A 26,071-nucleotide genomic window follows, 5' to 3' on the forward strand; every position below is an offset into this window, starting at 1 on the left:
TTTGATTACCATTAGAGGCGAAAATTGGTTTTAATTGATGTCTTCGCGAATTATTTACACCGATTTGTAATTTCAAAGTCAATAAAGATACATTTAACTCAAATTCATTTATTTATTTACTTTATTTAATTAAGTTTTATGACTTTAAAATATTAAATTTTGATTTCGTTAAGTCTTACAGATAGATATAAGTGATATGAACAGAATAGAGATAAAGACGAGATGCTCCCGACTTCACTGAAGCCATGTGGACGATTAGCAGAGATCACTTCCCAATCCATTGTTCAAATTGTGAGATTTTTCAAAAATTAGTTCAGACAAGGGGTTTTCAATATTCGCTCTAATACTTTCTCTGACTCTTGACCTAACAAAAAACTCAACGACTTTGTTGGAAAGAGGAAAAACACTTTAACTGCAAATTTAATGGAAATTATATCACTTAACTTCCGTTACAAATCTTATAAAACAAAGTGCGCAAAACCTATTTATATACAGTTCGCTATACGAGATGCTAACGATAACATCATAGATGCTAGAATAATAATTAAACTTGGCATTTATCATACATAAGATAATAATAATATATTTTAAAAAATATAATAATTTTTTTTTTGTATGCAAAAAAAAGTTTGAAAATGCAACAACAAACTAATAACTTGGTATCTTCAAATGCTCTTTATTCTAAAATAATTCTATTAGTTTTCGTCCTGATGTGTGCTGTGAAACGTTCGAATAGCTTTGATTATTTTAAAGAAAAACGTAAGTAAATTACTTTAGTTTTCGTTTTTTGGTTTTTTTTTTTCCTATAAAAACAACCTTTTGCAGCTTCGTTTATGAAATCTTGCAAACTTAGCCAACCGGATCTAACAAAATGTTCTACTGAAGCAATACAAAAAATTGTCAAGGAAATCATGAAAGGTAAGGAAAATGAAATTTTTTTCAAACTTGACACATATTTGATGGACATCCAGTACAGGTGTGCCTGAGTTTAGAGATGTAATTGGCTCGTTAGATCCTCTCGTGCTAAACGATATTGCCTTCAAACAGGATGGCGCCGAGGCAGTAAACATCCTAATTGGCTTGTCAACCTTGATAATTAAAGATATGTCAAGAGTGCAGGTCGTAGAGAGCAGGTTGATTCGTTTGTTGCAACAATTTCGTTTAACCTCGCACTGAATTTCGTCAATTTTCTCAAACAGGGTTCATCGTAACGATCTTAGTTTTCTGCTGAAGTTGCATATGCCTGAACTGAGACTAACGGGTCACTACAAATTAGATGGACGCATTTTGCTGCTGTCTTTGAAGACAGAAGGGGAAATGGCCATTGATTTGGGCAAGTTCTGTCGCCGCCTATAAATTTCCCCAAGTGAAACGAATTAAAATCTCTTTTCAGAGGATGTCAACATAACAACGCTTATCAAAACTGACTTATTCGGTAGAGACGGCTACACTTTCTATAATGTCACTAAAGTCCAAAACGATATAAATATTGGCAAATTGAAGGCAAAATTTGATAATTTATTCGGCGGTCGCAACAAAGATTTGGAACGAAGCATCCTCACGTCAATCAATGAAAATTGGCGAGAATTCTTCGAAGTTCTGCGCCCATCCACAACCAATGTTACGAACCAAATAACATTTGATTTACTTCATAAGATATGTTTACGTATACCAGCTAAATATTTTCTAGAAGATATTCCCACACCTAAGCAATTCCACGAAAATATATCTTCAAATACATTATAGTAACAATTACTTTACATAAGATTTCCTCGACCTTGGCACGAAAATCCTCCTCCTGGCAGATGCATTGGAAGTTACTTTAACCTGAGCCTAAGCATGTTAACCTTTTATAAATTTCAAATAATAATTTTAAAAAATCCAAAAGAACTGATTGATGAATAGATCGACAGGGACTATAGTTAGGACTTATCATTATTGTTGTTGTTGCGCAGCTAAGGTAAATAACTATTTTGCGTTGTAAATCGGCATCAGTTGGAAACTTTCCGATGGCCAGTATTCAAGATTACTTCAGCTCTTTGATCGTCTCTGCGAATCTCAATAAGAAGCATGTCTGCTAAAGCTGTGCACAGGCAAAGCTATTTGATGCATAACTAAATGTAAGAAAAACGAAAAAATACATCATCAGGAAGACACTGCGACAGTCCTGTCTCATCTATTTTCAGTATAAAACGCATTATATAACCACGTTTAACGCAACCACAGAAACGTTTCAGTTTGCGGTCCTCGATCGTTAGACGGAAAGGGTGTAACTCGAAAATGTAAATTTTTTAACTCATATTTCAACCGGTTAATCGTAAGCGTTCCTATTGGGTTAAAAAAAAAAAAAAAATTTCAAGTGAATTGTAACTAATTTAGTTTCAGATTTATTAACCCATTCCACTCTTTATGGGATCATCACCTACACTAGGAGATATGCAAAAGCCAATAATATTGAACCTTTCGCAAGACGTTGTAAATGCTTTACTTAAGTGATTCAGTAGTTAATTTATCCTAATGAAACCAGTCCCATTTCCTGTAATCCACTTCGGAGATCAAGGTTTGTATGTTTGTATGATGTGTGTGACCAACACGCATAAAAATACGCCGATTACCTAAAGGTTGCAATTGCCGGAAATTGTCGACCAGTGCACCTTCTTCAACGTCATATAATTGACGAAATCGCGATATCTATGGCAAATAAATATTGAAAGGAAAAAAAAAAAAGTAAAGCAAAAATTTTCTTTAAACCTGTTTTGCTGAGATAGGTATGGGATCAGGATATAAAATCCAAGTCACAGCCTCTGAACATGGCGGTGTTGTTAACGAACCTTTTAAGAAGACAATAATTATTATATAATGTATTGGAATTAGAGTTACTTAGTAAGAATTAGTCCTTCTGTCCATGTGTTAATGGCTCGCTTCAATCCCAAATTTCAAAGACTGGATGTATTTCGAAAGTAAGTTTAGAAAATAGGACTCTTTTTAAAAGTCGCGCATCTACTATGTTCATCGCAAACTGCTCTCAAACGATGCATTAACAAAAGCAAAATTCTTAGATGTTTTTGAAAAGGCCGAGGAGTAAACCCAGACTTATAATTGCACGAATCAAGCGGTCGTTGTCACTGAGACAGAATCGTTTATAAGGGAAGTCCACATGTTTTTCTGACGATTTCGGACCGTTCTTCTAGAGTAAAGAACATTCTTCGGAGAAGGAGATTCTGTCGGAATCGAAATGATAAACTATAGCTCTTTACATTTGGAAAATTCAATTCATTTGCTGACTCTATGCATGCTTGTAGTACAAAACGAATGAAATCAGTAAATCCTACAGACACATACAAAAAATTGCTTTAATAATTACCCTTAATTACTATTTCTATTTATTGCTGATATTCGTAGTGTATGATAACTAATTAAAGTATAACACTACACCCGATTTTCTTTGTTCATCCCATTACTCAATCATTTGATTGATTTTATCTATGTATGATACGACATATTACTAACATGTTGTCCCTACAGGTAATTAAATTTGAGGTTTGCCCAATTCGCCCATGGATTACAATAAATTCCTCCAACTTACCTTTGTATGTATAAAACTTATCAACATCCACACCGTTGATGAGTGACGATAATGAAAAAGTAACATTCAAAGTAGCCTCGTTATGCGCTTCTGGTACTAAATGTAAATGACGAGATATTGCTGTTAAACCAAGTCCTTCGTCTTCATCCAACTGCAAGTGATAGAATGGCACAGAAAAATTGCGGTTTAAAGCGCGAAAAACCTATGGTACACCCTTACAACTATATATGCAATATTCTCCTTCTCACGCTTCGATTTAGATCTTAACCACTTTCAAACCCCTCAAATCCATAATAGATCTGTATTTTTTACCTGATGTTTTTTTCGACATTTCCGGATAATGGTTCACGTTATCGTACCTTCGACGACGTGTATTAAGAATGCGTTAAGTTTGTAACGCCCAAAAAGACTTCAGTTGAAGTCGAGTTAAGCATGTCTGTCTGTCTGTGCATTGATTTCTTCAATCTGCATGAGCAAATTTTCATGAAATTTGGATTTTATCAGACAGGTTTTACGATAACCTTCTGCTGCATTTTGAAGAGAAAACTTTTCAAATGTAATTAATATATGAAAGTTGTACAAAAATCGGTGATAAGCTATATTTTGGCGTTAAATACGGATTGAACGAGAAAAATTTAAACGGCACTGGCCGGAAACCATTTTGTAACCCTCTCTTATATAAACGTTCTTACAAAGAGCCCTGTGATGTAGACGTTTGCCATGCTGATTTTGGACCTGAAACGTCTATTTTGCGTATCTCCTCTCCTTACAAAGAGGTCGCGAAAAAAAAGAAGAGAACCTTTATATGCCACTAGAGGTTTTGGAGTTATATGACAAATACTAACTAAAGAACTATGTTCAGTGAATAGTGTGTCGCATGAATAGTCGGTGACTACTAGCTTTAATTTGTGTTGTTTATTGTGCACAAAAGGTGTAATTATTATTTACTGTAAGGTCAATACGTTTTTTAAATGCAGTCTTTCTATTAAATAATATTCGCATGTTTTGTTGCTTCAAAATCTTCCTCTTTTCTTCTGTTTTATCTGTCGTTAAAAGCGAGCTAAATATTTCCCTTTCTTTGTCCCATGTGCCCACGAACAACGTCTGTCTATGCTTGCTTAGTATGAAATCCTAATCAAGTGCGATAATCTTTTGACTTTTTAATTGTTGTAATAATTGTTGTTATGTAATAAAGGAAAAGGGTAAATATTTAAATAGAACGCCTCTTTAGATTTTAAATGGAATGGAACGCAGCTACTTTGTCATAAAGACTGTCCAGGTGAAGACTGAGCCCAATTAAAGGATCACTTCAATTTCTTACGAAATGATATACAATAGTTTTTAGACATGCATTTAAAGCCAATGCAAACCGATCTAATCCCATTTCGAAACTTCATGTAGTTGTGCTTTAGATGTCATATATATAAGCTCTGCTCGTGGAAACAAGAATTTACCAATGCAACTACACGCGACCGTGGAGTTGAAATAAAACTTACTGTCAAGAATCAATTCAATCGAAGTGCAAGTGATTTAGAGAAAGAAAAAAAACAAATGTCAAATAAAAACACCTAACGGTCATATCGACTCGAGAATTGCTTACTTACTCCAAAACAAGAACAGAAAAATCATATAATACGCACATTGTAAAAGAAACCCAGCACAGCAACACCGTCCGTATAACCGAGTGCCTCCGTCAAGTTGGAATATTTGCGATTGCGATGCACAATATGCATTTCCATGGTGTAGCGAATATCGTTAACGACATGCTCAGCGCCTCGATTGTTTTTGTCACCCCAATGAAAGTGAATGCTCTCCACTTCAAATTCACCCGGCAGCTTTGCCCCGCTTGTATACGGCATGAACTCACCTTTCCCTAATTGCTCTTCACTCAATTTCGGTATCGCAATTGATACTGTATTGAATACAAAGGGAAAGAAAATTTCAAAAGAAAAAAGGCAAAAAAAAAAATAGAAAGAAATCAATATCTCCCAATGCACTGACTGACTGACTGACTCTTCAAAAGCGAAGCAAAACACAAAAAGAGGTAAGAAAAAAGAAAATTAGATTAATAGCCAGATTAAAAGTGCTGGGACTGATTGAGAAATATGAGAGAAATTTATAATGAAAAAAAATCGCTGTAAAAGCATACAATTTTGTAAAGAAAATGAAGAGAGTAACGTTTTAGACAATACCTGTATGGCCATTATTGATAATTTTTAGAGGATACGGAAGCAGATTATGATAACCAATCATATCAACAGCGGGCATATGCAGTGATATTGCCTAAGAGTTATGAAAATTTAATGTTTATTGCAAGAACCTTCTGCGTATGATGTCATCATAAACGTACCCTTGCAGGATTCACAGCTATGGGTGATTGCGTTTTGCCCGCACAATAACCATGATGACGTGCCCAACGTTTCTGATTTGATTCCGAATATCCGAAACGATACCCACTTATCGCTACGATTATTCAAAAAAGCAAAAAAAAAAAAAATTACTTTACAAATACACATATAGACGGCACAAAGTTTCCTCACAAAAAAAAAAGATAATTTATAGTCCCTTTAATTTAATTAGTTATAACAAAAACAAATAACAACAACATGAAATAATAACTAATGTGTGTCAATAGGTCTTAATAATAATCAAATGCGAAACGTGCTATAGTCAATCGAACCGGGTTTCCGTTACCTCACCCAAATCTTACCAGAGGGATTTACATCATAGTCACAGCCTAGAGAACTCAAAACTTTGAAAAAGGAGCGCTGAGAGAATAACGCAATTTACCAAGGTTCACAGCCGTGTATGTATGTATTGCAAAAAAAAGGAGTTTAAATATTTAAAGGTTAGTAGCAAATACACAATAAAAAATTTTTAAGAGAGGACTGTTAGGCCGTTGTTGCTTATAACAGGGAAATTTCCGCAAGATTATTGTCGAGTTTAAACCTCGTTGATGAAGGATTCATGCTAGTGCCAGATGTTCGCTTTGAGATAAAAACAACGCTTAGTCGCCGCGCCTGTGTATGATTAGAAAAAAGGGAACGCATGTTTTAATGAATGAAAATGTCGATTTTTCCATCAGAAATAAGGCAATCTTAGGTCAATGTCAATGCATGCATAGTCTGATGGGTAAGAATGGCGACTAGCGAATCAGTGTTCGCGAGTTCAAATCTCACGAGTCCTAAAGTTTACTTTAGTCATAGTTATAGGGAGTGTTACCGATTAAGCATACACCCATTAGGCTGTGGCCGCCTTCCTATGCTATCCTTCCTAACTCTTTCTTTTTCCTCACTTCGTTCCGACCGTCACCGTGCTAGGCGAACAGGGGACATTCCTTAAAGTACTATTCGTACTACTACTAATATTAAATTCCCCCTCCCCCCTCGTCTTTTCACATCATTCGTCACTATATAATGGATCATAGTTAACAGACTAAAAAAACATTAATCTTCGAAAAAATAAAAACACAATTTGATGTTTGTTGTCTTGATCTTTGTAATATCCTTGGCTGCGAAACCAAACTTTGTCTCTTCATTCCGTCTTTTCATTTTTTCAAAAGTTTCAAATCACGGAAATTTGAACAAACATGTGCTCTCTCTCACTTTAAATCAACTTCATTCACAAACAAAATTCAAACACTGTTATCCGTTGCTGCAGGATATCACGTTATTAACTGATCTTCTAATTTTTTTAATAAAACAAACTTTTCTTATCCTAGGGATAGGAACTTCTTTCTTCGTCGTACTTGTTAATAAAGTAAAAAAAAGGGGTTTACTAATTGCCTTCAGCTGCATAGAATATTCCCCGAAAATGTAATTCGCGTTTAATTTAGAAATCGTCTCATATTTATTCACCTTTACTGGTATCAACGTATTCATGCGGACACTTTCATGGATTTCCATACAGATTTCCATATTTCTGTATAACTTGAGTGCACACATTAAAACACTTCAATATAAGCATATGAGCCAAGCAAGCGTTACATCACATGATCGCACAAACACCGGTCAATTTCAATATAAAAAAACGTTAGTTATTGTTACCAAATAGTGTTTATATTAATTAACATTATCTTGATTAGGTTTTTTTTTTTTCTGTTTTTATTGGGAAAAGCTTGGGAAAAGCTTTCCCATTTTCTATGTATGTCTCACCTTGTTTAGCTGTAAAATTGATGATAATAAAAATTAATAGAAATTGTTGCAGAGATCCCGTATACCTGTTCACGCACTTAAGCATTCTTTGCGTTTATTAATGACTAGATCGAAGGAAATAGATCTCTTCGAAGATCTCTTCAATTCACAATTAATTCCAACTATTGTCTGGTTATCAAACACCTTGAATATCAGCGAGATATCCGTGTGTTTGTTTGTATTTAAAAAGGCACACTTTCTTTAATAATAATTAAAGAGATTTTACAATGAAGAGAGCGCCAGTGGCGTTGCGCTATTAACAAACTCAAGCACCTTTACGGACAAGATTTAGTTAAGGTTTAGTTATCCGATGGAAGATTGTTCTAACATTCGCGCGATACATTTTAATAGCCAGTCCGATGTTATGCGGACGAATATGTTACTTGAACGTGCAAATTTCGCAAAAAGAAAGAAAAAAAAACAGCCAATAAGATAAGCACAGCAAAGCTCTATTATGGTGGCGACGCAGTGTGAGTGCGAGTGCGAGTGCGAGTGCGGTATAATAAAAATTATGCCATAAAGTACTTACTGACAATTGTATAATATTTGAGTAAATATTATACGAATACAGACAGGTAGGTATAAATAAAAATATATATATATTTATATGAAAATGTGTAGAAGAGGTGTAGAGCTCTTCACAGCTGGCTGCGAATATTGGTTTTTAAAAAAATATGCGACAATAAATTTATGTCTGATATCTCGCTATCTATGCTTCGCGTTAGCGTATTATTTGTTTACCTCATCTACATATTTTTAACGACTTGAATTAAAGGTGTTCTATATTCGTAGATAAGTCGCGAAACTTGGCTTTGTATCCACCAAGACAACTTTTCAAATTTACAAACATCTAAAATTGTAATTAGCTATCACACATATATATATACATATATATATTAACTAGTAAACCACATTGAATCTGCATAACTGTGAATATATGCAAGTAAATAAGGTGTACCAAGATGAACTTATATTTCAAAATTGACTTTTCCCGCATTGAGGACTTGCAGGATTTAACAACCCCTTCGTATCATATCTTCGTGATCAAATAATAACGTAAATCTATGTAACGAAGAATTTAATTAGATATCTTGCAATATGCACTATACTCAGCCGCAGCTTACGCTCCGTTCAATATAATCAGTAACCAGAACAACTGCAACTCAAACGTGTGTGGGGTACGTGTTTTTTTGCCTTTGTGTATTCGCTTTGACGGAATCCTTCCTCTGTACCCACCGCTTTGAAAAGTAAGAAATGCCGATACTCTACTATATCGGCTACGGGATTTTCTTTTTCCATCTTCATAAAGGCATTCTATAGCTCCATAAAATATAAAGATTACAAGTAACGGGCAAAGAAGGCCAATATTTTTTTTCCTTTTAAAAACAACAGTCCTCTCAGTTTTTGGTGTATTGTAGGCACGCCCTCTAACCAATTTGGTCTATTTTTCAATGTTTGCAAGGGCCACTATTGCTTTTGTTGCCAAGCTTAAGGCGATTCAGAATTTGATTCGCAAAACTGCGTACGTTTTGACGAACTATGTCGTTTGGAGTTACTTTTGCAAACAACTTTTAAACAAATACCAGTACATTCAGAAATTTCGCGACCTAACAACTAAACAGAAGGAACTGAATGAAATTTGTGTAGATTTGATGAAGTTGTCACGTGATTTTTTAAAAGGTCTTCAGAATCCTCCTTTAAGGCGGCCCCGGTTATATTTTCCTTGTACCTTTGGAAGGCAAGAAGCCAAAGGAGGCAGAACTTGTGAATACAATGGGCACTGTACTAGTTTATAATATATTAGCCACTTCTTTAATTAGGCAACGCAAGTTCCGGTGAGTCATATTCTTCCAAAAGCAAAAACTCTCTTCTTCAGCAAATTCACGTTCCGCCGGTTTAGATCCAATTTGAAGACAATAAAAAATTTCGTTTTCTACTGAGCAAACAGGTTCAAGCCAGGTTGTCATTTTTCCGATGCAAAATGTTAGGGATATGGGGTTATCCCCCCCCCCAAGTCTCATTCATGGCTACAAATCATTTGAACGATATCATTTTCACTTTCTTATATCTAATCCTGATAACAAGCAATCATCCACTTGAAATCCATACAATCTGAACTAAGACAAAACCAAATGATCGACTGTCTCTTTACTCTCTCTCTCTTGTTGCAATTCTTCAAAACAATTGCCGCCGTTATTGACACCAATGATCGCCTGGCTTACACTATGCACCGTTGCACACTTTCTCCAAACTAATGGAAATAAGCTATCGAAGCAGGCTTAATTAAGTTCATATCTTAATTAGGGAAAATATGACTTCCATTTAAAAAATGTATTTTGTTTGACACCTCTTTTTGGAACACCTCCGGTTCATTAATTCAATGTCAAAAAATAATAAAATAGATTTTATGTCTCACATAAATTCTTAAATTTATTGCTCATTTTCAACGTACACAGACGCGTGATATATACATATGTGTAAAAATAACCGCAAACTCAATAAGAAATTGACGCAAATAAAAGGTTGGAAACCTTTTTCGGCTTAAACTGATAGTAATATCCTTAGTATATCGCCCCCCTCCCCCCCTCAATTCGTGCAAAACATCGACTTATGCCAGCATCAATAATCAAATGTAAGTAAAACGACAATGTTCGATAAAATCTATTCCACGTATTGCCTTGCAAAGGAACTTGTAACGAAAGAAAAAACTTTCTCGTCCAGAATCAGTCTACGAGTATCAAATCTTTCTAAAGGATATTCAATCTATCAAAATTTTGATAAGAACGAAGCATTTGTTTTTGAGAAGTCGGGTCCACCGACATGAGGAATCGAGTTTTGCGAAGAAAGCGAATGAAGCTTGATGTAGTAGGTAAAGTGGCGGCAGGAAGTGCTCACAAAGGCTCTCTCCCCCGGGCGACCACGGCTTGAATGATATAAGAAACAAAACAAATAAGAAAATAATATTCACCTGGCGCCGAATCTTTTATCTTTGTATTAAAACTGAAGTTTCTAAGTAATGATCATGAAATCCGATACTGTGTTTTGTGGCTTTTTAAAACCGATGGACCCAAAACTTACTTTACATTGTCCGTGTGGTTATCCCTTAACCAGTTTGGCGATTTGCTAGACCAGAAGGGAGTTTGTCATAAACATTACGCAAACAGGCAATCGGGCAGAAGGACGTGCTTAAATCAATTCAGAATTTGATGCTTTATAGAGTGCCCCAAACAAATATACCATCTCCTTTGGTGAAACAGGAACATTTCTCATTTCTTCCTCACTTGCTCTATGAAATCATAAAAAGCTAAAAGGGACTTTTTCGTTAGAGAAGAAGAAGAAAAAACTCTGCTGCGCATATAAATTTTCATTAATGACATTCCAGTGTGTTTTTTCGCTAGAAGTTTATAGACTACTAATAAATATCTACCAAACACTGCGCATACTTCCATCCTAAGTATAATTCCGTTTATAGATTTGGTTTTCTTTAGACAAATAACGAATTCCCGCATGTCTTTCTTGGACGTAATATGAAATATTCTCTAATTACGAATTCTTTAAGCGAAATGTACTGAAACTCTTCGAGCGAATAATAAACAATATACTGAAAGCAGTTTCAATATTTAATGTATTTTAGCCAAAATATGTTATGAAAAGAAATACTATTGACACCAAGCGTTCTAAAAATACGAATTACATAACTAGGAAGACAACACGTACATAAATTAATGCGAATAATCGTGTCATAAAAAAATCTCATTAATTATGACGAAGTCACGCCTGAAAATCAAGCAAGACTTTTGCGAATATTAATTCGATGGAACCTAATCTTCTTATCTACGTGTGATTATTTAGCAATTAGGGTCGGCCGTCTAGTTGATCTTGGAAACTAATCAAAAGGTATGGCACAGTGAAGCAAGAAATATAGAATAATATAAATTACTTTCGTATGTTTCCTTTTTCTAAAGTTTGCAATTTTATTGACCTGTTGGGAGGTATAGAATGGGCCTAAGGAAAGTTTAAAATTCGTAATTGGACAATTTTCGTTTAGCGCTTATTTATTTCAAAGTGCACGTCAAAGCAATATTAAGCTTGTATCCCATTCTTGTTATCATGGAAACGATTAAACACTTTATTCAAGAGGACATTCTATGAAATAACTTGAATAAATGTAAAGCGTTTCATGTCCGATATAATAAACTTTGAAAGAAAGCGAACGGCACTACATAATAGTCGAATACATTTTACCCATTAAAAAAACAGATAAATATATATTTTTTGATTTGATTAGCAAACTTATTATACGTTCAATGTTTTTATTAAATCAATTTACTTCGCCGATAAAGATAAAGCGCTCAATAAACTTATTTCATTCCACTGCATTCAAAATGTGAAATTAAAGACTCTTTTAAAATTTCCATCACTTAAGCGTTTTTGTACCCATTATTCCGATATATACGCTTTACTTGTCGTTCCGTTTGTAACAAGAAATTGTCTATCATTTACATACAATTTTTATATGAGTCTTATCATTTTTCTTATTGCAATTAATATCTTAGAAGCATTTACAGGACTTGAAAGACATATAGACAGACAATTACGCAGACATTGTAAAGTTGATCAGTATCGTAAAAGAATTTCCGACATGCGTACTTCTTTCGTTTATGGGTAGAAATGAGAATCATCTTGGAACTTTCATCAACTTCCATGCCATGATTACCTTCGAATAAGAACACTTTAAAACTTTCATCAACCTTTAAAGGTCTTTTCCAAAGTCTACGCTTATGTGACTTAATTAAACATAATTCAAGATATATATAAAATTCGTAAATTTAATCACAAAAAAAAGCAAAGATAAAACATCACTTACCCATATTTCTCTTCACACATTTCCTTTCGGCTGGAGGTGCAGCCAGAATCTGACATCAAATTAAAAACTAAATGCAATAAGAATCAACGCCGAAATCTAACACTATTGATAAGTGGCTCATTATTTAATTTATTATTTTTTCTTAATTTTAATCACATTCACTAGTGCACTATTTTCTTTTTTTCCCGATCGCATGAAAAACTCGAAACAGATTTATTTTAAATAATTTTCTCATCTTTAAAAGCACCAAATGGCGGTAAGCGTACTTAAAGGAGATGCAAAAAATAACCTCGGCAACATATCAGGCAAAATAAAAATAAAAACTAAATGCAGAATTAATGTCGAGAATTAATATCGTGAATAAGGAGCTCATTATTTCACTTATCATTTTTTCTTAATTTTAATCACATACTACACTATTTTTCCTCCTCGATCAATTAAAGAACTTAGGCAGATTTGTTTTAAATAATTTTCTCATCTTTTAAAGCACAAAATGGCGGCAAGCTTACTTAAAAGAAATACGAAAAATAATCTCGCAAACATATCAGACAAAGTAACAGCTGGCGCGATAAAATAAAAATTTTTATTCACTACAGTTAAAATGAGCCCAAATCTAATTCTCAAAGGCATATGCTTAACGGTTTTTCATTGCAAAGAAACACATGGACGCCGCTTCTAAATATTAACTTCTATTTTTAATCTGATTTCGTTTCGTTAAAAGAAGATGAAGTGTGTCGCTAAGGATCGCGAATAAATTTCAAATGACCTCCTCTACAACTTTTTATTGCAAAAAGTCCATTCATTTACGAAAATTTGCATTGTTGCACACAATAAAATTTTCCACAAACTGAAGCAGTGATAAAATGAAACAGTGCTATCAATGCTTTAGCACGGTCAAAGCAAATTAGCGATTTATTTGTTCACAATTAATATAACGATTGTATATCGTAGTTCTAAAGCTTAATTACGGAAGCAATTGTTACAAATCCAATTGTTACGGATCCAGTTATAACAAGCCAAAAGAGATTTACTTTGATTTTCATAAAAAAAAATAAAATAAAATCACACAATTTTCATAACGTTGCTTTAGATATCAGAACGTTCACCTCCTACGTATGTTTTTTATATCATATCATACCATATAGATATATATATATATATACTCTTGATCAACGTAAAAAAGCAGGCCGGTTTAACCATGTCTGCCGTCGATAGTATACTATATGTATATGGCGAACCCTTTTAATTAAATTAGTAAGCAAGATAAGGAATAAATGTAAAAATCAGTTTTTTATGCAGTAACAAAATGCTCAAATTTATTATATTTAACACTTAAAGAAGACTGATCTAAAATATAAATGCGTTTCACATGTATACATTTATAACACACACACGCACACGTCTATGTGAATTAGATTCAAAGGAAAAGTTTTTAATTACTAATATTAAATAAAAGTTGTAAGCAATAACTGCGCGACAATGGTTTCAAGCGAGTAGATTAATGGATGATTAAATAATTAAATTTTGATATGAAAATAACTGTTCTTTCATAATGAAATATTTCAACTTTTAAATTGTCATGGCTACTGCAGAATGTGTAAACTGCAAGGCTCATAAAAAACTATAGCTACATAGGAAAAAAACTGGCCTACAAAAAGAGTGCTTTCAAAATAGTCTTTAACAGTTATAATTGTTTATATGAAATTAATTTAAAAAATATATATTATATGACTTCGGTATAAAGGAAAAATATGATAATAACATTCGACATAACTTTAGTGGCACCTAAGCTAAGAACATAAATTATTTTTGCTTTCACACTAAACTTGAATTCAAGCTTAAAGAGAATAATAACCGATAACGGATATAAAAGCAATGATCAATAAACTGAAACAATATTGCACAAGTCACCATAAACTCTTTTTTACTTTGGTCTCTCTATTCACATAAACCAGATACTTTAATCATCCTTTTCTTCTTTAGCTGATACTAACAGCTTTTGGCACAGTAGAGTAACAGAGGCTGTAAAGAAATATACGTAAAAACAATTTTTTCTGCTTACTACAACTATATGTATACAAATATATAAATCCTTTAAATTACTTGTAAACTTAAGTAGACATTGAGGCTTCTTCTTCCATACAACTCCCACATAATAAAAGGGAATACCCACTAATGTGATCAATATACCCATGCCTACCTAATAGACGAAAAATGTTAAAAGTGAAATAAGATGTGAAAATGTTTATTACCTCATATGGGGCGACATATACGGGCACAATAATCAAAAAGGCACATATTATAATAAAAACAATGGGAATCCACAAGGAAACCTAAAAGTGAAATTTAATTAATTCAAATGACTCTACCGTTCAAGTTCTTGTGACAAACAAACAGATGTTAGTGTTTATGACAAGGACGACGACAGGTTAAGAAAACTGAAGATGTACTGAGATTCCATGTTTGGGATGAAAACTACAAAACTGCATTTTGTCAACGAGAAACCGACGAATTTTTTCCGTGCACAATAGATGACTAATTTCGAGCGTATATCGTACAAAAGTTGAAGCGGAACCGAAGAAGCCGCGTCAAAGTCGCTTGAAAACCAAGATCAGATTGACAGTTTTTCAAATATCGCGGTATTGTCCATTGTCACTTCTTTCCGCCAGTCCATATTATTTATAAAAAATATTGTTTGATTGTTATAAAACGATGAAAGCAATGAAAGCGATGAAATTTAGACTTGGAAGAATACATAAAAATTTCTCATTATTGATTCATCTGCGTATTATAGGCGGAATGAGAACGCATGCCTGACGCCACGACTAAACATATCGTTCATAATTTAATTTACCTTAATCGGTCTTTCCATATTTGGTCTTTTGTAGCGAAAATACAATATAGCCGACACAGACAACATAATAAAAAACGACTCCACAATGCTGCTGTAAGTAATCAGGACGTATACATCACCACAGACCAGCATTACAATTGATAAAATGCACTGGGAAAGAAAGAAAATACCAATAAATTTCACCATTGCCTTAATTTGATTCATACCAGGAAAAACAGGGATGGCAGCGGTGTGTAACTTTTGACATTGATATGCGCCAATAAAGCTGGCATGTGCCCGTTGCGCGCTCCAACGAAACACATCCGAGAAGATGTCATAATATGTACGGAGAGACCCCCAAATGATGAAATGGCAACCATAATTGGAATGATAACGGACCAAACACCCAATACTTTGTCGCCAAACGTCTAAAAAAAATGAAAATAAAAACATTTCAATTAATCTCCAACCCGGTCTAAAATTAAGAAGAATTTCAAACAATCAGAATGAAATACTGTACCACAGCTATTGCATCGGAAGCCATCATTTCTTTATGACTTAATACCGCTAAATACGACATATTTGCCAGCACATAAATAATTGTAACCAAAGGCAGTGATATATAAATAGCTCTGGGTAAATTTTTATAAGGATTTTGCAGTTCTTCAGTCATAAAATTTAAATAATTCCAGCCAGCATATGAAAATATACCCGAATAGAATGCTACTGCGAATTTTCCAGGATCAGTTTCCGTATTATCAAAAGGTTTGTAAAAGTTATCAACATTACCTTAAATGAAGACAGAGAACTTTTAAAATAATGTCATATTAAAAAATTTAATTGATTATAACATACCCAACAACATCCATATTATACCCATAACAATGATCATCAGTAAGGCTCCCACTTTTGTGAACATTATAATATTCTGCATTTTTGTAGTAACCTTCATGTAGTAGGAATTCAAATATGTTAAAAAGCATATCGTAACGGCGGCCAAAAGTTGCTTTGCAAGTTCAGGTATCTTGCATTCGCCGCTAAAGAACGGTTGTAGTACATACGACGCAAATGTCAAACCCATTATAGCGTTTGTCGTAGGTCTGTAATAGTGACGGCAAAAGAAAATATGACCTGAGAGGATCACTTTTGATTCAAGTTCATCATTTTTTTAATTTATATTTGTATTTGGAAAACGCATAGGAAGAAATTTTGCATTTTTTGGATTAAAACAAAGCTCTCTTTGTAAACGGCCTTTAAACAATCATTAGGTTTGGTCTAGTCTTTCCCAATAAAAATTTATCTAAATGCGACTTCTTTTCCCTTTCTACTATTCAAGTGGATTTTCAAATTTTGTAGTAAAACTTTTCCGAGTTATTAGATGCATATTATGTTAATGGAAATCAATTCGTTTGTCATTCAAAAACTCGAAAAGTTCCGCTCCGACAACTTCAGGAATTGTGATCAATGATAGAATCGGAACGTCTTCATTATTTTGAAAGTAGTTCATGATCTTGCTTTTCATTCATTGTTTTTTCTTTGTACTTTCTACTTACGCAGAAGAAAACGTCATATCATCTTTTTATGTGCATTTGTGAAGGTCACATAGAAATACATAAAGCAATTATGCATACATCGGCAATAAATATTGGATATAAAAGAGGGATTAGTCAGTGAGTACACAACTATACATGTGTGCAAATGAATTCCATAGAAACAATAAAATTTTGCGATTGCGTTGCATTTTACTACCGAAGGCTAATTGATTTTAATTTACAAAGTTATCAGAGTTTGGAGAGTATTTAATTAAAGAAACTTACACAAATATCATCATGGCATCCCAAAGAAAGAGAAAAGCAGGTAAATGTCCAAATGCCTCTAAAATGTAAGCGTAATCACCCCCCGATTGGGGTATAGATGTACCTAACTCGGCGTAACACAAAGCCCCAATCATCGATAAAAGGCCGCACATTACCCAAATAATAAGAGAAGTGCCGACCGCTTCGACTTCTTGTATAACTCCTTTTGGTGACACGAAGATGCCAGAACCGATTATAATACCGAGAATAATAGCTACACCTTCCAATAAACCTAAACGTTTCTTCATTTGGACTGCGCTATCACTCGAATCTCCATTTATCTTTCCATCAGTTGCTTCAACGGTTGTCCGAGCACTTGTTGAAGCTCCTGCTTCGATTGTAGGCGTTAACAACATTCCTTCGCTGGTAGGTGACAGCATTTCCTTGAACCGTGTTTACCCAAATTTCATTCCCTGTATAAGTAAAAACTGGGAGTTTTTTTATCTTATATCGTGTCTTCTACTTTTTTATTTATTATCTTTCTTTTTGTTATCGCTTTTCTGCACGCTATTTATATTCTTATTTGCAATTTAAAAGTGCCGGCTTTTACTGAAATTTTGCACTACTTGTTATCGTTGTTTTTACAAAGTTTGTTGCTGGTTTGCTTCGTTTTTCAGGCATAACGGTTCATAACGAATGGAAGACTTGTAGAGTAAACTTTGCCACCAGCTCCTTTTTGCCCTAGAGCTAGATAATCGCCACATAAAACTGAAATAACTCGAGAAGATTCTAACTGAACAGAAGAAAAACACTTTAATTAACACTAGTAAATGCAATTCCCGTTCTCTCTCTAAAACTCTCCCCACGGACACTTTTTATTATTAACTTATAAACAAAATATAAAATTATACATTTTTATTACAGAGTACCGAAATTCCATCCATCGTTGTACACGATATTCGAGTTCTTAACTATAAACAATACTTTTCCCCACATGTTCTACTCTGCAAATAAATAGAACCAGTGTTGCTAACATCAGCTCCTTTTTTCAATTTTTGAATTCTGATTACATATGACTATGTATTTTACGTTAATTTAAAGAATCGCTCAACATTTTTGCTAGCCTAACGATAAAATAGTGATGAGATCAAAAAATCACTTCCGATTCTTTCTTTTTTCTGGTCACGGCACTTTCTTGCCGCCTCAAATACCCCTTAATATATCGTAGTTTTTCCCATCGCTCCTCCACCGTCACTCCAGCGACGTTTTGGCTTAACTCTGCCTCCAACTGCCCTTGCCAACGAAGCTATTGATAGCGCTTCGTTGATGGCATTGCACCGCTTCGATCATGTTAAATGAGATATTTTCTTCTCAGATCTGTTTAAGCGGTAGGTATCTTTTCCTCGAATTTGTTAAATGAGATTTGAGGATTATTCACTTAGAACATTTGCATTATCGGCTGGTTGCTATTGACATTAAGTTGAATTACTTTAAACACACTGACTTGCGCAAAATTAATCAAAAATCCCAAAATGCAATTCAAAAACTTTATTTTCTAATAAAGTAATTTATTACCCTTTATTTCTTATTTTAGGACATTTTCATCATTAGAGAAGAGGGTGATTCAGGCAAAATGACAAAAAGTATTAATGAAACGCAAGAACTCCACAAGCCACAATTGTATAGAATTTATCGATAGACTGTTCCCAAGATCACATATCATATACCACTAGAAGATAAGCCGCTTTATGTATACTTCCGTTGGTAATAGCAATAGTAAATATAATTAAAACACATATCGAGAGATAAGCTTTACTTGAAATGCGGGAAACGTAAGCCAACGCTCCTTTTAAATCAACATCTTTCTGTAGTAATAAAAGCCGTTCATTGATGAGGGAAATTGAGCAAAATTTTCCACCCAGGATAGCAAATTATTTCATATATTCTTTAGTGTCATTAGTCACAAAATACAGTTAAGCTTTTAGAAATGAGATTTGAATTATATACGATGATTTCGTTCTGCAATCACGGTACTACTCCACTTTACTTATTGTCAATTGCCGTAAGTTTGCATGGATATTTAGATGTTTGTCGTTAGCAGATTAACTCCCGTCATCAAAAACTGGTATGGCCACATCTAATAAAATGCTGCCCATTCTTTACATACATTAACTCCAAATGTGTCAAAGGTCAAATACAATTTTCTCTTAAAAATAATACCGTTACGTAATTTCAAATTAATAAAAACGTTTCTAAATGAATTGTTGCTAAAGCCTTTTTATAAACTGTCATAAAATCTATGTAGGCTTTCTGCGTGGAAATACAGCTAATCCATAGCCACGCACATACAATTCAGAAAAGGTTTAGTGTAAATAATATATATTCCTCCCAAAATAAAGAGGTTTTTTGCTTTCTTTTTGTAAGCAGATACACAATATCAGCTTGCACATATACCTCACCACTCCTTTTAATAGTTATGAGACCGTTTGGAAATGGTTCATTTTTAAATATTAAACTCAATTCTCGGTTTCATTTCTTTTCCTTAGCGTTAAGTTTTGAATTTATCATTTCCTTGAATTGTGATAATATTTTATTTTCTCGCTTCTGACGTTCCTCTTTGCTAAACATAGCCAAAGCGCGTTTTTCATCTGCAGAATAGATTTGATTTTCCTTTCGTATACGCACAGCTTCCATGCGACGATGTCTAATTAAAATAAGATTCAAACAAGATCAGTTTTCAAGCAATGTTTAGTAAGTCAAGACACTTACCTGCTGCCGCTCATAACATAGCCAACGGCTTCAAAATTTGCTATTTCCTCCGACGTTAATCCGATTTCACCGCGTCGTGGTATACGTTTGCCTTCAGCTATGTAGGCGGCCATCGCAGCACCTTCTCCAGGTAACAGTGCGCGACCGAAATCCTTCTGATTCAATCCACTTGTATGACGCAAAGTGGGACCAAATTCTTCTTCATTGAAAGCAATGTTCTGGATTGCCTTCGAACAACTAGGCCCCGATAAACTTATGTTTTTTTTGCGATTGCTATCTTTATGTTTCTTAGCTTTCTTATGTCTTTTAAGTTTCTTAAGTTTTTTTATTTTCTTAACTTTCTTTGAGGAAACCAAGGTTTTTTCTACCCATTCTTCATCCGAATTCCCTGTTTCGCTGTCCGAGTCTTCTGAAGAGCTTTCAAACGATGACGTTTCAGAAGATGAGTCATTTGAAGAATCTTGCGATGAAGAGGCGTCTTTTTGCTTCTTCGTCTTTTTGAGTTTTTTGTGCTTCTTCTTTTTACTAGCTTTCTTGCTGGACTTTTTAGATTTCTTTTTCTTAGGCCCTTGATATGTATGTTTTAGCAATTTTACTTCATCCCCGTCATCATCGCTGTAGATCTCGGGATGAATCGGACTTTTGTTCCAAACGTCTTCGAAGCCTTCAGCGCCTATAATCTCGCGCTCTTCTCGCCTATTTCTTAAAAATTTTTCGTTGTCATTCTTACTGTTCCGAACTGAACCGCTTCTAAATCTATAACCAAAAGGCTTGCCCTCACTGGGCGTAAAATTATCTGATGCTCCTCGGAAAGGATTTGTTGAATTTTCTCGATACTTGTCGTGCGGCCATCGCCTTTCTTGGCGGTCGGAGCTTCGATGACGAGAACTATTTCTATTACCATTTTCTTTTCGAGGACTTCGTTGACATCTTTCAGGGCTGACACTATGATGATTTCGATGTGCTGACCTAGACCTTGATTTCCTTACGCTTCTGCTCCGACTCCTTTTACTATGTCCAGAATAGGGTTTTGATACGCTTCTTGACCGCCTTGGCTTAATTTTCAATTGTCTTTCTTTTTCACGCGAACAAGAATGTTGTACCCGATCTCTAAGTGAATTGCGCACATCATTTGATCTATGAGGAGAGTGCATTTTTAACAAAAACGAGGAAAATTTTGTATATTTTCAACAATTTTCACAGCTTTATTTTTTATTTAAGAAGGCTAAGAGTTGCCAGCCTCGGTTTCCATTGACGTTACTAGAAAAATCTTATACGATTTCCTTTAAGTAATTTTTAGAAAAAATTAATCGGACAAATGATTTCCATAGATAGAAGATATATATCTCATTCGGAAAAGGAAATAATTTTGTATATATTAAGTTGTTTTCTCTACTATTTATGTTTTTTTTTTTATTTATGGAAAATAATCAACGCCTTTTCATATTGTTTATGATGCGCTGACTGTTAATTGCTTTCATTAGAATCAATCTTAGGTAATTTCTAAATTGCGATCACTTCACTGAACATATTTCTCTCTGAACACTTGCGCTTCCTTATTATTATTACTATTATTGTTTTTAATCCGTTGTTCACGATTTTAAAAAACTGGCATGTATAAAATATACATTCGCATAAATTGTGTATAAATGCACACAATAATCACAACTCTAAATACATGCAAAAATTTGGCAGCATTATTTGATTTGACATTTACGTGATCTGCGTGTGACGTGTAAATTTTCAGAAATCCTGGATAGACAAATCGCAAGAAAAAAGTAAAACTTATCCTAATAAGAAATTTTCAATAATATCATCTTAAATTTCATAGTTATTAGAAATGGCTTTCCGCCGTGAGAAAGACGATGAAGAAGAGGGTAAGTTTTTTGATTTAATCGACTAGTTTATGCTGTGGTACTTACTTTGAATATATACATATATACACATACTTAAATCAGAGTATAAAAAATTACTTACGATCACTAGTCCATAAAGCCAGTATTTAATCACTTGTAATACATTTCTGGTAGCAGTCATGATTGTCTCAATATTCAGATGATATTCAATTTATTTATATGTGCTTAAAATGTCACTCTTAATTGAAGTGTACTTTTGAGCATGTCTTTATTAACGAAATGCAAATATTGTACAGGTTCCACAAATATATATCAAAATCTCGAAAAAACATCAGTGTTGCAAGAAACGCGAGCGTTTAATGACACACCAGTTAATCCTCGCAAATGTATACATATACTGACCAAGATTTTATACTTGATCAACCAGGGTGAACAATTGGGTACAAGAGAAGCTACTGAATGCTTCTTTGCCATGACCAAATTGTTTCAGTCTAAGGATGTAGTTTTGCGTCGCATGGTTTATTTGGGCATAAAGGAGTTGTCATCTATCGCCGAACATGTTATCATTGTTACCAGTTCTTTAACGAAAGACATGACCGGTAAAGAGGATTTATATCGAGCTGCAGCTATTCGTGCTCTATGCAGTATTACTGATAATACAATGCTGCAAGGTGTTGAACGTTACATGAAGCAATGTATTGTAGATAAGAATGTTGCTGTATCGTGTGCGGCTCTAGTTAGTTCCCTGAGATTAGGTACAACTGCTGGCGATGTCGTAAAACGTTGGGCTAATGAAGCACAAGAAGCTTTAAATAGCGATCACATTATGGTTCAATACCACGCCCTAGGTCTACTTTATCACATAAGAAAATCAGATCGCTTGGCCGTTACGAAACTGGTTAATAAATTGACTCGTAACTCGATGAAAAGCCCTTACGCTGTTTGCATGTTGGTAAGTATATTGAATATTTATCTTCTGAATCAAAATAAATATTCCATCTATTTTTGGTTAGATTCGAATTGCTTGCAAACTTATTGAGGAAGAAGATATCTCAGCCGATGAGATGTCTGAATCACCTATGTTCACTTTTATTGAATCTTGTTTACGTCATAAAAGCGAAATGGTTATTTATGAAGCGGCTCATGCTATTGTTAATTTGAAGAACACTAATGCACGTGTTTTGTCGCCAGCTTTCTCCATACTTCAATTATTTTGTAGTTCTCCGAAGGCCACTCTACGTTTTGCCGCTGTGCGTACGCTCAATAAAGTGGCCATGACACACCCAGCTGCTGTTACCACTTGCAATTTAGATTTGGAAGGTCTTATAGCTGACTCCAATCGATCAGTAGCCACTTTGGCCATTACCACATTACTGAAGACTGGCGCAGAGTCTTCAGTAGAACGTCTAATGAAACAAATTTCTTCATTTGTGGCCGAAATTTCAGATGAATTTAAGATAGTCGTTGTGCAAGCCATATGTTCCCTTTGCAGTAAATATCCGCGCAAACACACTGTGCTTATGAATTTTTTGAGCGGCATGTTGCGTGAAGAAGGTGGCCTAGAGTATAAAACATCAATCGTCGACACAATTATTACCATTATTGAAGAGAATGCCGATGCCAAGGAGTCTGGTCTTTCACATTTGTGTGAATTTATAGAAGACTGCGAACATATCTCCTTGGCTGTGCGCATTTTGCATTTGTTAGGCAAAGAGGGACCCTTCGCCAACACCCCTTCAAAATACATAAGATTCATTTACAATCGAGTTATACTAGAAAGCCCAGTAGTGCGAGCTGCAGCTGTGGCCGCTTTGGCTCAATTTGGTGCTTCATGTCCATCTCTATTGAATAACATTTTGGTTCTATTGAGCCGTTGTCAGATGGATCCCGATGATGAAGTACGCGACAGAGCCACTTATTATTTGCACATTTTGCAGACGAAAAATCAGGAGCTTTACAAACACTACATTGTCGAAAGAGAGAATTGTTCAGTGGGTTTGTTGGAAAAAGCCTTACAAGACCATTTGAACGGCGATTGTAGTCAATCGTTCGATATATCTATTGTGCCGAAAACTACCATAGTTAAGGAGGAAATTAAGGACGAAGCGATGTTGATTACAAATAGTAAATGTATTTTATTGAAATTGAAAAGGCTTTAAATAATTATTCACTTTCCGTTTTACTTGCAGCGCCTCGTCTACCGAAAATTACACCTGAGGAAGAAAGTGCAACCCATCTTGCTCAAATACCAGGCATTCAAGCGCTCGGAACCTTACATCGCACAACCAGACCTATACAACTGACAGAGAGTGAAACCGAGTACACAGTCCAATGTGTAAAACATATATTCCCCAGCCATATTGTTTTTCAGGTAAACTTGAATATTGTAAATAAAGTAAAGCTTAAGGTGAAGTTCTACTTGCGAAAAAAAGAGAACTCGCGACACTTCCGTAATTGCAAAATTTCTCAAGACCGCTATCCAACTATTTTCAAATATTCACCGTTTGCAGTTTGACTGTTTGAATACCTTATCCGATCAGCTATTAGAGAACGTTCGAGTAGAACTAACTTTACCGGAAGGTTTTATGATACGAGATCTTATACCCTGTTCGAAGCTATTATATAATGATCTACAAACTACATTCGTGATTGTTGAATTTCCACAAGACGTGAATAGTTCAGCAGGTTAGTAAATAAACAAGAACGTCTTTTAGAGTAACAATAAAAATTCGACCCAATTTTTGTAGCCACATTCGGAGCTACTTTACGATTTGTGGTGAAAGATTGTGATCCCTCTACGGGAATTCCTGATTCCGACGATGGTTATGACGATGAATACATGTTGGAAGACTTGGAAATCACTGTCGCTGATCAAATACAGCAAACGAAAAAAAGCAATTTCCAAGCTGTTTGGGATGCTGCCGATACCGAAGGTAATATTTAAACCTTTTTTTTGTCGTTTGGTAAATAAAGTGAAAAACTTCTATTTTTCTTCTTTTGTTTTGTTTTAGAATGGGTTGAAGCTGAAGATACATACTCCCTATCTGCTGTCCAGACTCTACAGGACGCTGTTAATACAATCATTAAATTCCTTGGTTTGGGACCAGCTAATCTCTCAGAAAAGGTACCCGAAGGTGCAGCTACGCACACGTTGTTGTGTTCAGGTAATATCGCGGTCCCTTTTTATTGAGGTTTCGCTTTTAAAACGTTGTCATGTTCTCATAGGTACATTTCGAGGCGGTGCAGAAATTTTGGTGCGTGCTAAGCTCGCTCTATCCGAAGGTGTAACCATGCAATTGACCGTACGCACCACAGATTCAGATGTGGCCGAACTAGTTACTGCGGCTATAGGATAGAACTCACTTTTAGAGAACTTCGATTTCTGTCTCAGAAATATGAAGGTTTACATGTTAATCGCTTAAACACTCTCTAAACTGATCACAGGGAGGCCCTGCAAGTACATATTTTAAATAGCGTCCGTTTGCTAGCGAACGCTCCAAATGCATTGATATTATGAAAAAAGTATTCTTCTTGGGCCTATCTCCTATGTGTTTTGTTTTTCTTTTTGTTTTCTTCCCAAAATCTAAAATACTTTAGACATTCATTTTGTATTGTGTAATCATATAAAAGAAACGAAGTTAAAGAAGATTTTTATATAAATGAAAACTTTCTTAACAATTGAATTGTATTTAAAAAAAAAAAAAAGCATCAAAACATATTCTCTGTATATGTATGTAATGTGCATTTTACTTAGAGACCATAAGATAAATAATGAGATAAATTAATGAGTAATAAAAATGAATGAAAAAATAAATTTGCTTTTTTGTTTATCTACCCGCTAAAGAGTGTTACTTCATATATACAGTTGTACCGTCTGTCATTGACACTTAATAAGAAAAAATGCATCATAACTAAATTAGCATCTTCTCATACATGTCGGCTGTCGGTCGGTCGGTCGATCGGTTTTTTTTTTTTTTTTTTTTTAATTGTAAATTGTGTAGCATGTGCAATATTACACATGCATCATACTCCTTGTGGTTTTGTAAAAAGGCCAATGCACTCTTATGAGTTTTCTTTTGCTCGATCTTTAAATTTTACTTATAAAGCCATGTACGATGCACTTGCATTTGATTAAATGAAATAAGTAATCATTCTGTATAAATCACCCGCA

General features: G+C 34.5%; 5 protein-coding genes across 9 annotated transcripts; 2 read left to right on the plus strand and 3 right to left on the minus strand.

Moving 5' to 3' along the window:
* The first annotated feature begins 461 nt into the window (after positions 1 to 461).
* On the plus strand, positions 462 to 2,304 carry LOC119634343. The gene is made up of 6 exons (XM_038028428.1): positions 462 to 759; positions 826 to 918; positions 977 to 1,133; positions 1,200 to 1,333; positions 1,394 to 2,120; positions 2,187 to 2,304. Exons 1-5 carry the CDS (start codon positions 636 to 638, stop codon positions 1,744 to 1,746), a joined length of 861 nt encoding a protein of 286 aa, XP_037884356.1. The 5' UTR covers positions 462 to 635; the 3' UTR covers positions 1,747 to 2,120; positions 2,187 to 2,304.
* Positions 2,305 to 2,395: 91 nt separating this feature from the next.
* Positions 2,396 to 12,728, minus strand: LOC119634342 (carbonic anhydrase 2). Of its 3 annotated transcripts, none has more exons than XM_038028426.1 (7): positions 12,647 to 12,728; positions 5,937 to 6,049; positions 5,779 to 5,869; positions 5,227 to 5,498; positions 3,587 to 3,737; positions 2,752 to 2,831; positions 2,396 to 2,691 (listed from the first exon to the last, which is right to left on the minus strand). In XM_038028426.1, the coding sequence occupies exons 1-7, from the start codon at positions 12,648 to 12,650 to the stop codon at positions 2,515 to 2,517; spliced, it is 888 nt and encodes a 295-aa protein (XP_037884354.1). In that variant the 5' UTR covers positions 12,651 to 12,728; the 3' UTR covers positions 2,396 to 2,514. The 3 variants fall into 3 exon arrangements, with proteins under 3 accessions (XP_037884354.1, XP_037884353.1, XP_037884355.1); XM_038028425.1 differs by lacking the exon at positions 12,647 to 12,728 and adding an exon at positions 7,741 to 8,204; XM_038028427.1 differs by lacking the exons at positions 2,396 to 2,691; positions 2,752 to 2,831; positions 12,647 to 12,728 and adding exons at positions 2,856 to 3,221; positions 7,741 to 8,204.
* A 1,370-nt stretch (positions 12,729 to 14,098) lies between these two features.
* On the minus strand, positions 14,099 to 18,220 carry LOC119634681 (Y+L amino acid transporter 2). 2 transcript variants are annotated; one of them, XM_038028977.1, is made up of 8 exons: positions 17,297 to 18,218; positions 16,335 to 16,579; positions 16,000 to 16,268; positions 15,707 to 15,907; positions 15,501 to 15,650; positions 14,899 to 14,979; positions 14,750 to 14,846; positions 14,099 to 14,668 (listed from the first exon to the last, which is right to left on the minus strand). In XM_038028977.1, the coding sequence occupies exons 1-8, from the start codon at positions 17,713 to 17,715 to the stop codon at positions 14,607 to 14,609; spliced, it is 1,524 nt and encodes a 507-aa protein (XP_037884905.1). In that variant the 5' UTR covers positions 17,716 to 18,218; the 3' UTR covers positions 14,099 to 14,606. The 2 variants fall into 2 exon arrangements, with proteins under 2 accessions (XP_037884905.1, XP_037884906.1); XM_038028978.1 differs by lacking the exons at positions 14,099 to 14,668; positions 14,750 to 14,846; positions 14,899 to 14,979 and adding an exon at positions 15,027 to 15,388 and having other exon boundaries at positions 17,297 to 18,220.
* Positions 18,221 to 19,162: 942 nt separating this feature from the next.
* On the minus strand, positions 19,163 to 21,297 carry LOC119634711 (NKAP family protein CG6066). Its single transcript, XM_038029035.1, has 2 exons — positions 20,045 to 21,297; positions 19,163 to 19,979 (listed from the first exon to the last, which is right to left on the minus strand). Exons 1-2 carry the CDS (start codon positions 21,196 to 21,198, stop codon positions 19,805 to 19,807), a joined length of 1,329 nt encoding a protein of 442 aa, XP_037884963.1. The 5' UTR covers positions 21,199 to 21,297; the 3' UTR covers positions 19,163 to 19,804.
* Positions 21,298 to 21,753: 456 nt separating this feature from the next.
* LOC119634949 (coatomer subunit gamma) lies at positions 21,754 to 25,569 on the plus strand. 2 transcript variants are annotated; one of them, XM_038029393.1, is made up of 8 exons: positions 21,754 to 21,921; positions 22,197 to 22,852; positions 22,914 to 24,030; positions 24,090 to 24,271; positions 24,411 to 24,585; positions 24,648 to 24,833; positions 24,912 to 25,064; positions 25,126 to 25,569. In XM_038029393.1, the coding sequence occupies exons 1-8, from the start codon at positions 21,885 to 21,887 to the stop codon at positions 25,254 to 25,256; spliced, it is 2,637 nt and encodes an 878-aa protein (XP_037885321.1). In that variant the 5' UTR covers positions 21,754 to 21,884; the 3' UTR covers positions 25,257 to 25,569. The 2 variants fall into 2 exon arrangements, with proteins under 2 accessions (XP_037885321.1, XP_037885322.1); XM_038029394.1 differs by having other exon boundaries at positions 22,914 to 24,024; positions 25,126 to 25,568.
* Positions 25,570 to 26,071: the final 502 nt, after the last annotated feature.

This window comes from Glossina fuscipes, unplaced genomic scaffold (assembly GCF_014805625.2).
Source record: "Glossina fuscipes isolate IAEA_lab_2018 unplaced genomic scaffold, Yale_Gfus_2 3, whole genome shotgun sequence".
Lineage (NCBI taxonomy): Eukaryota > Metazoa > Arthropoda > Insecta > Diptera > Glossinidae > Glossina > Glossina fuscipes.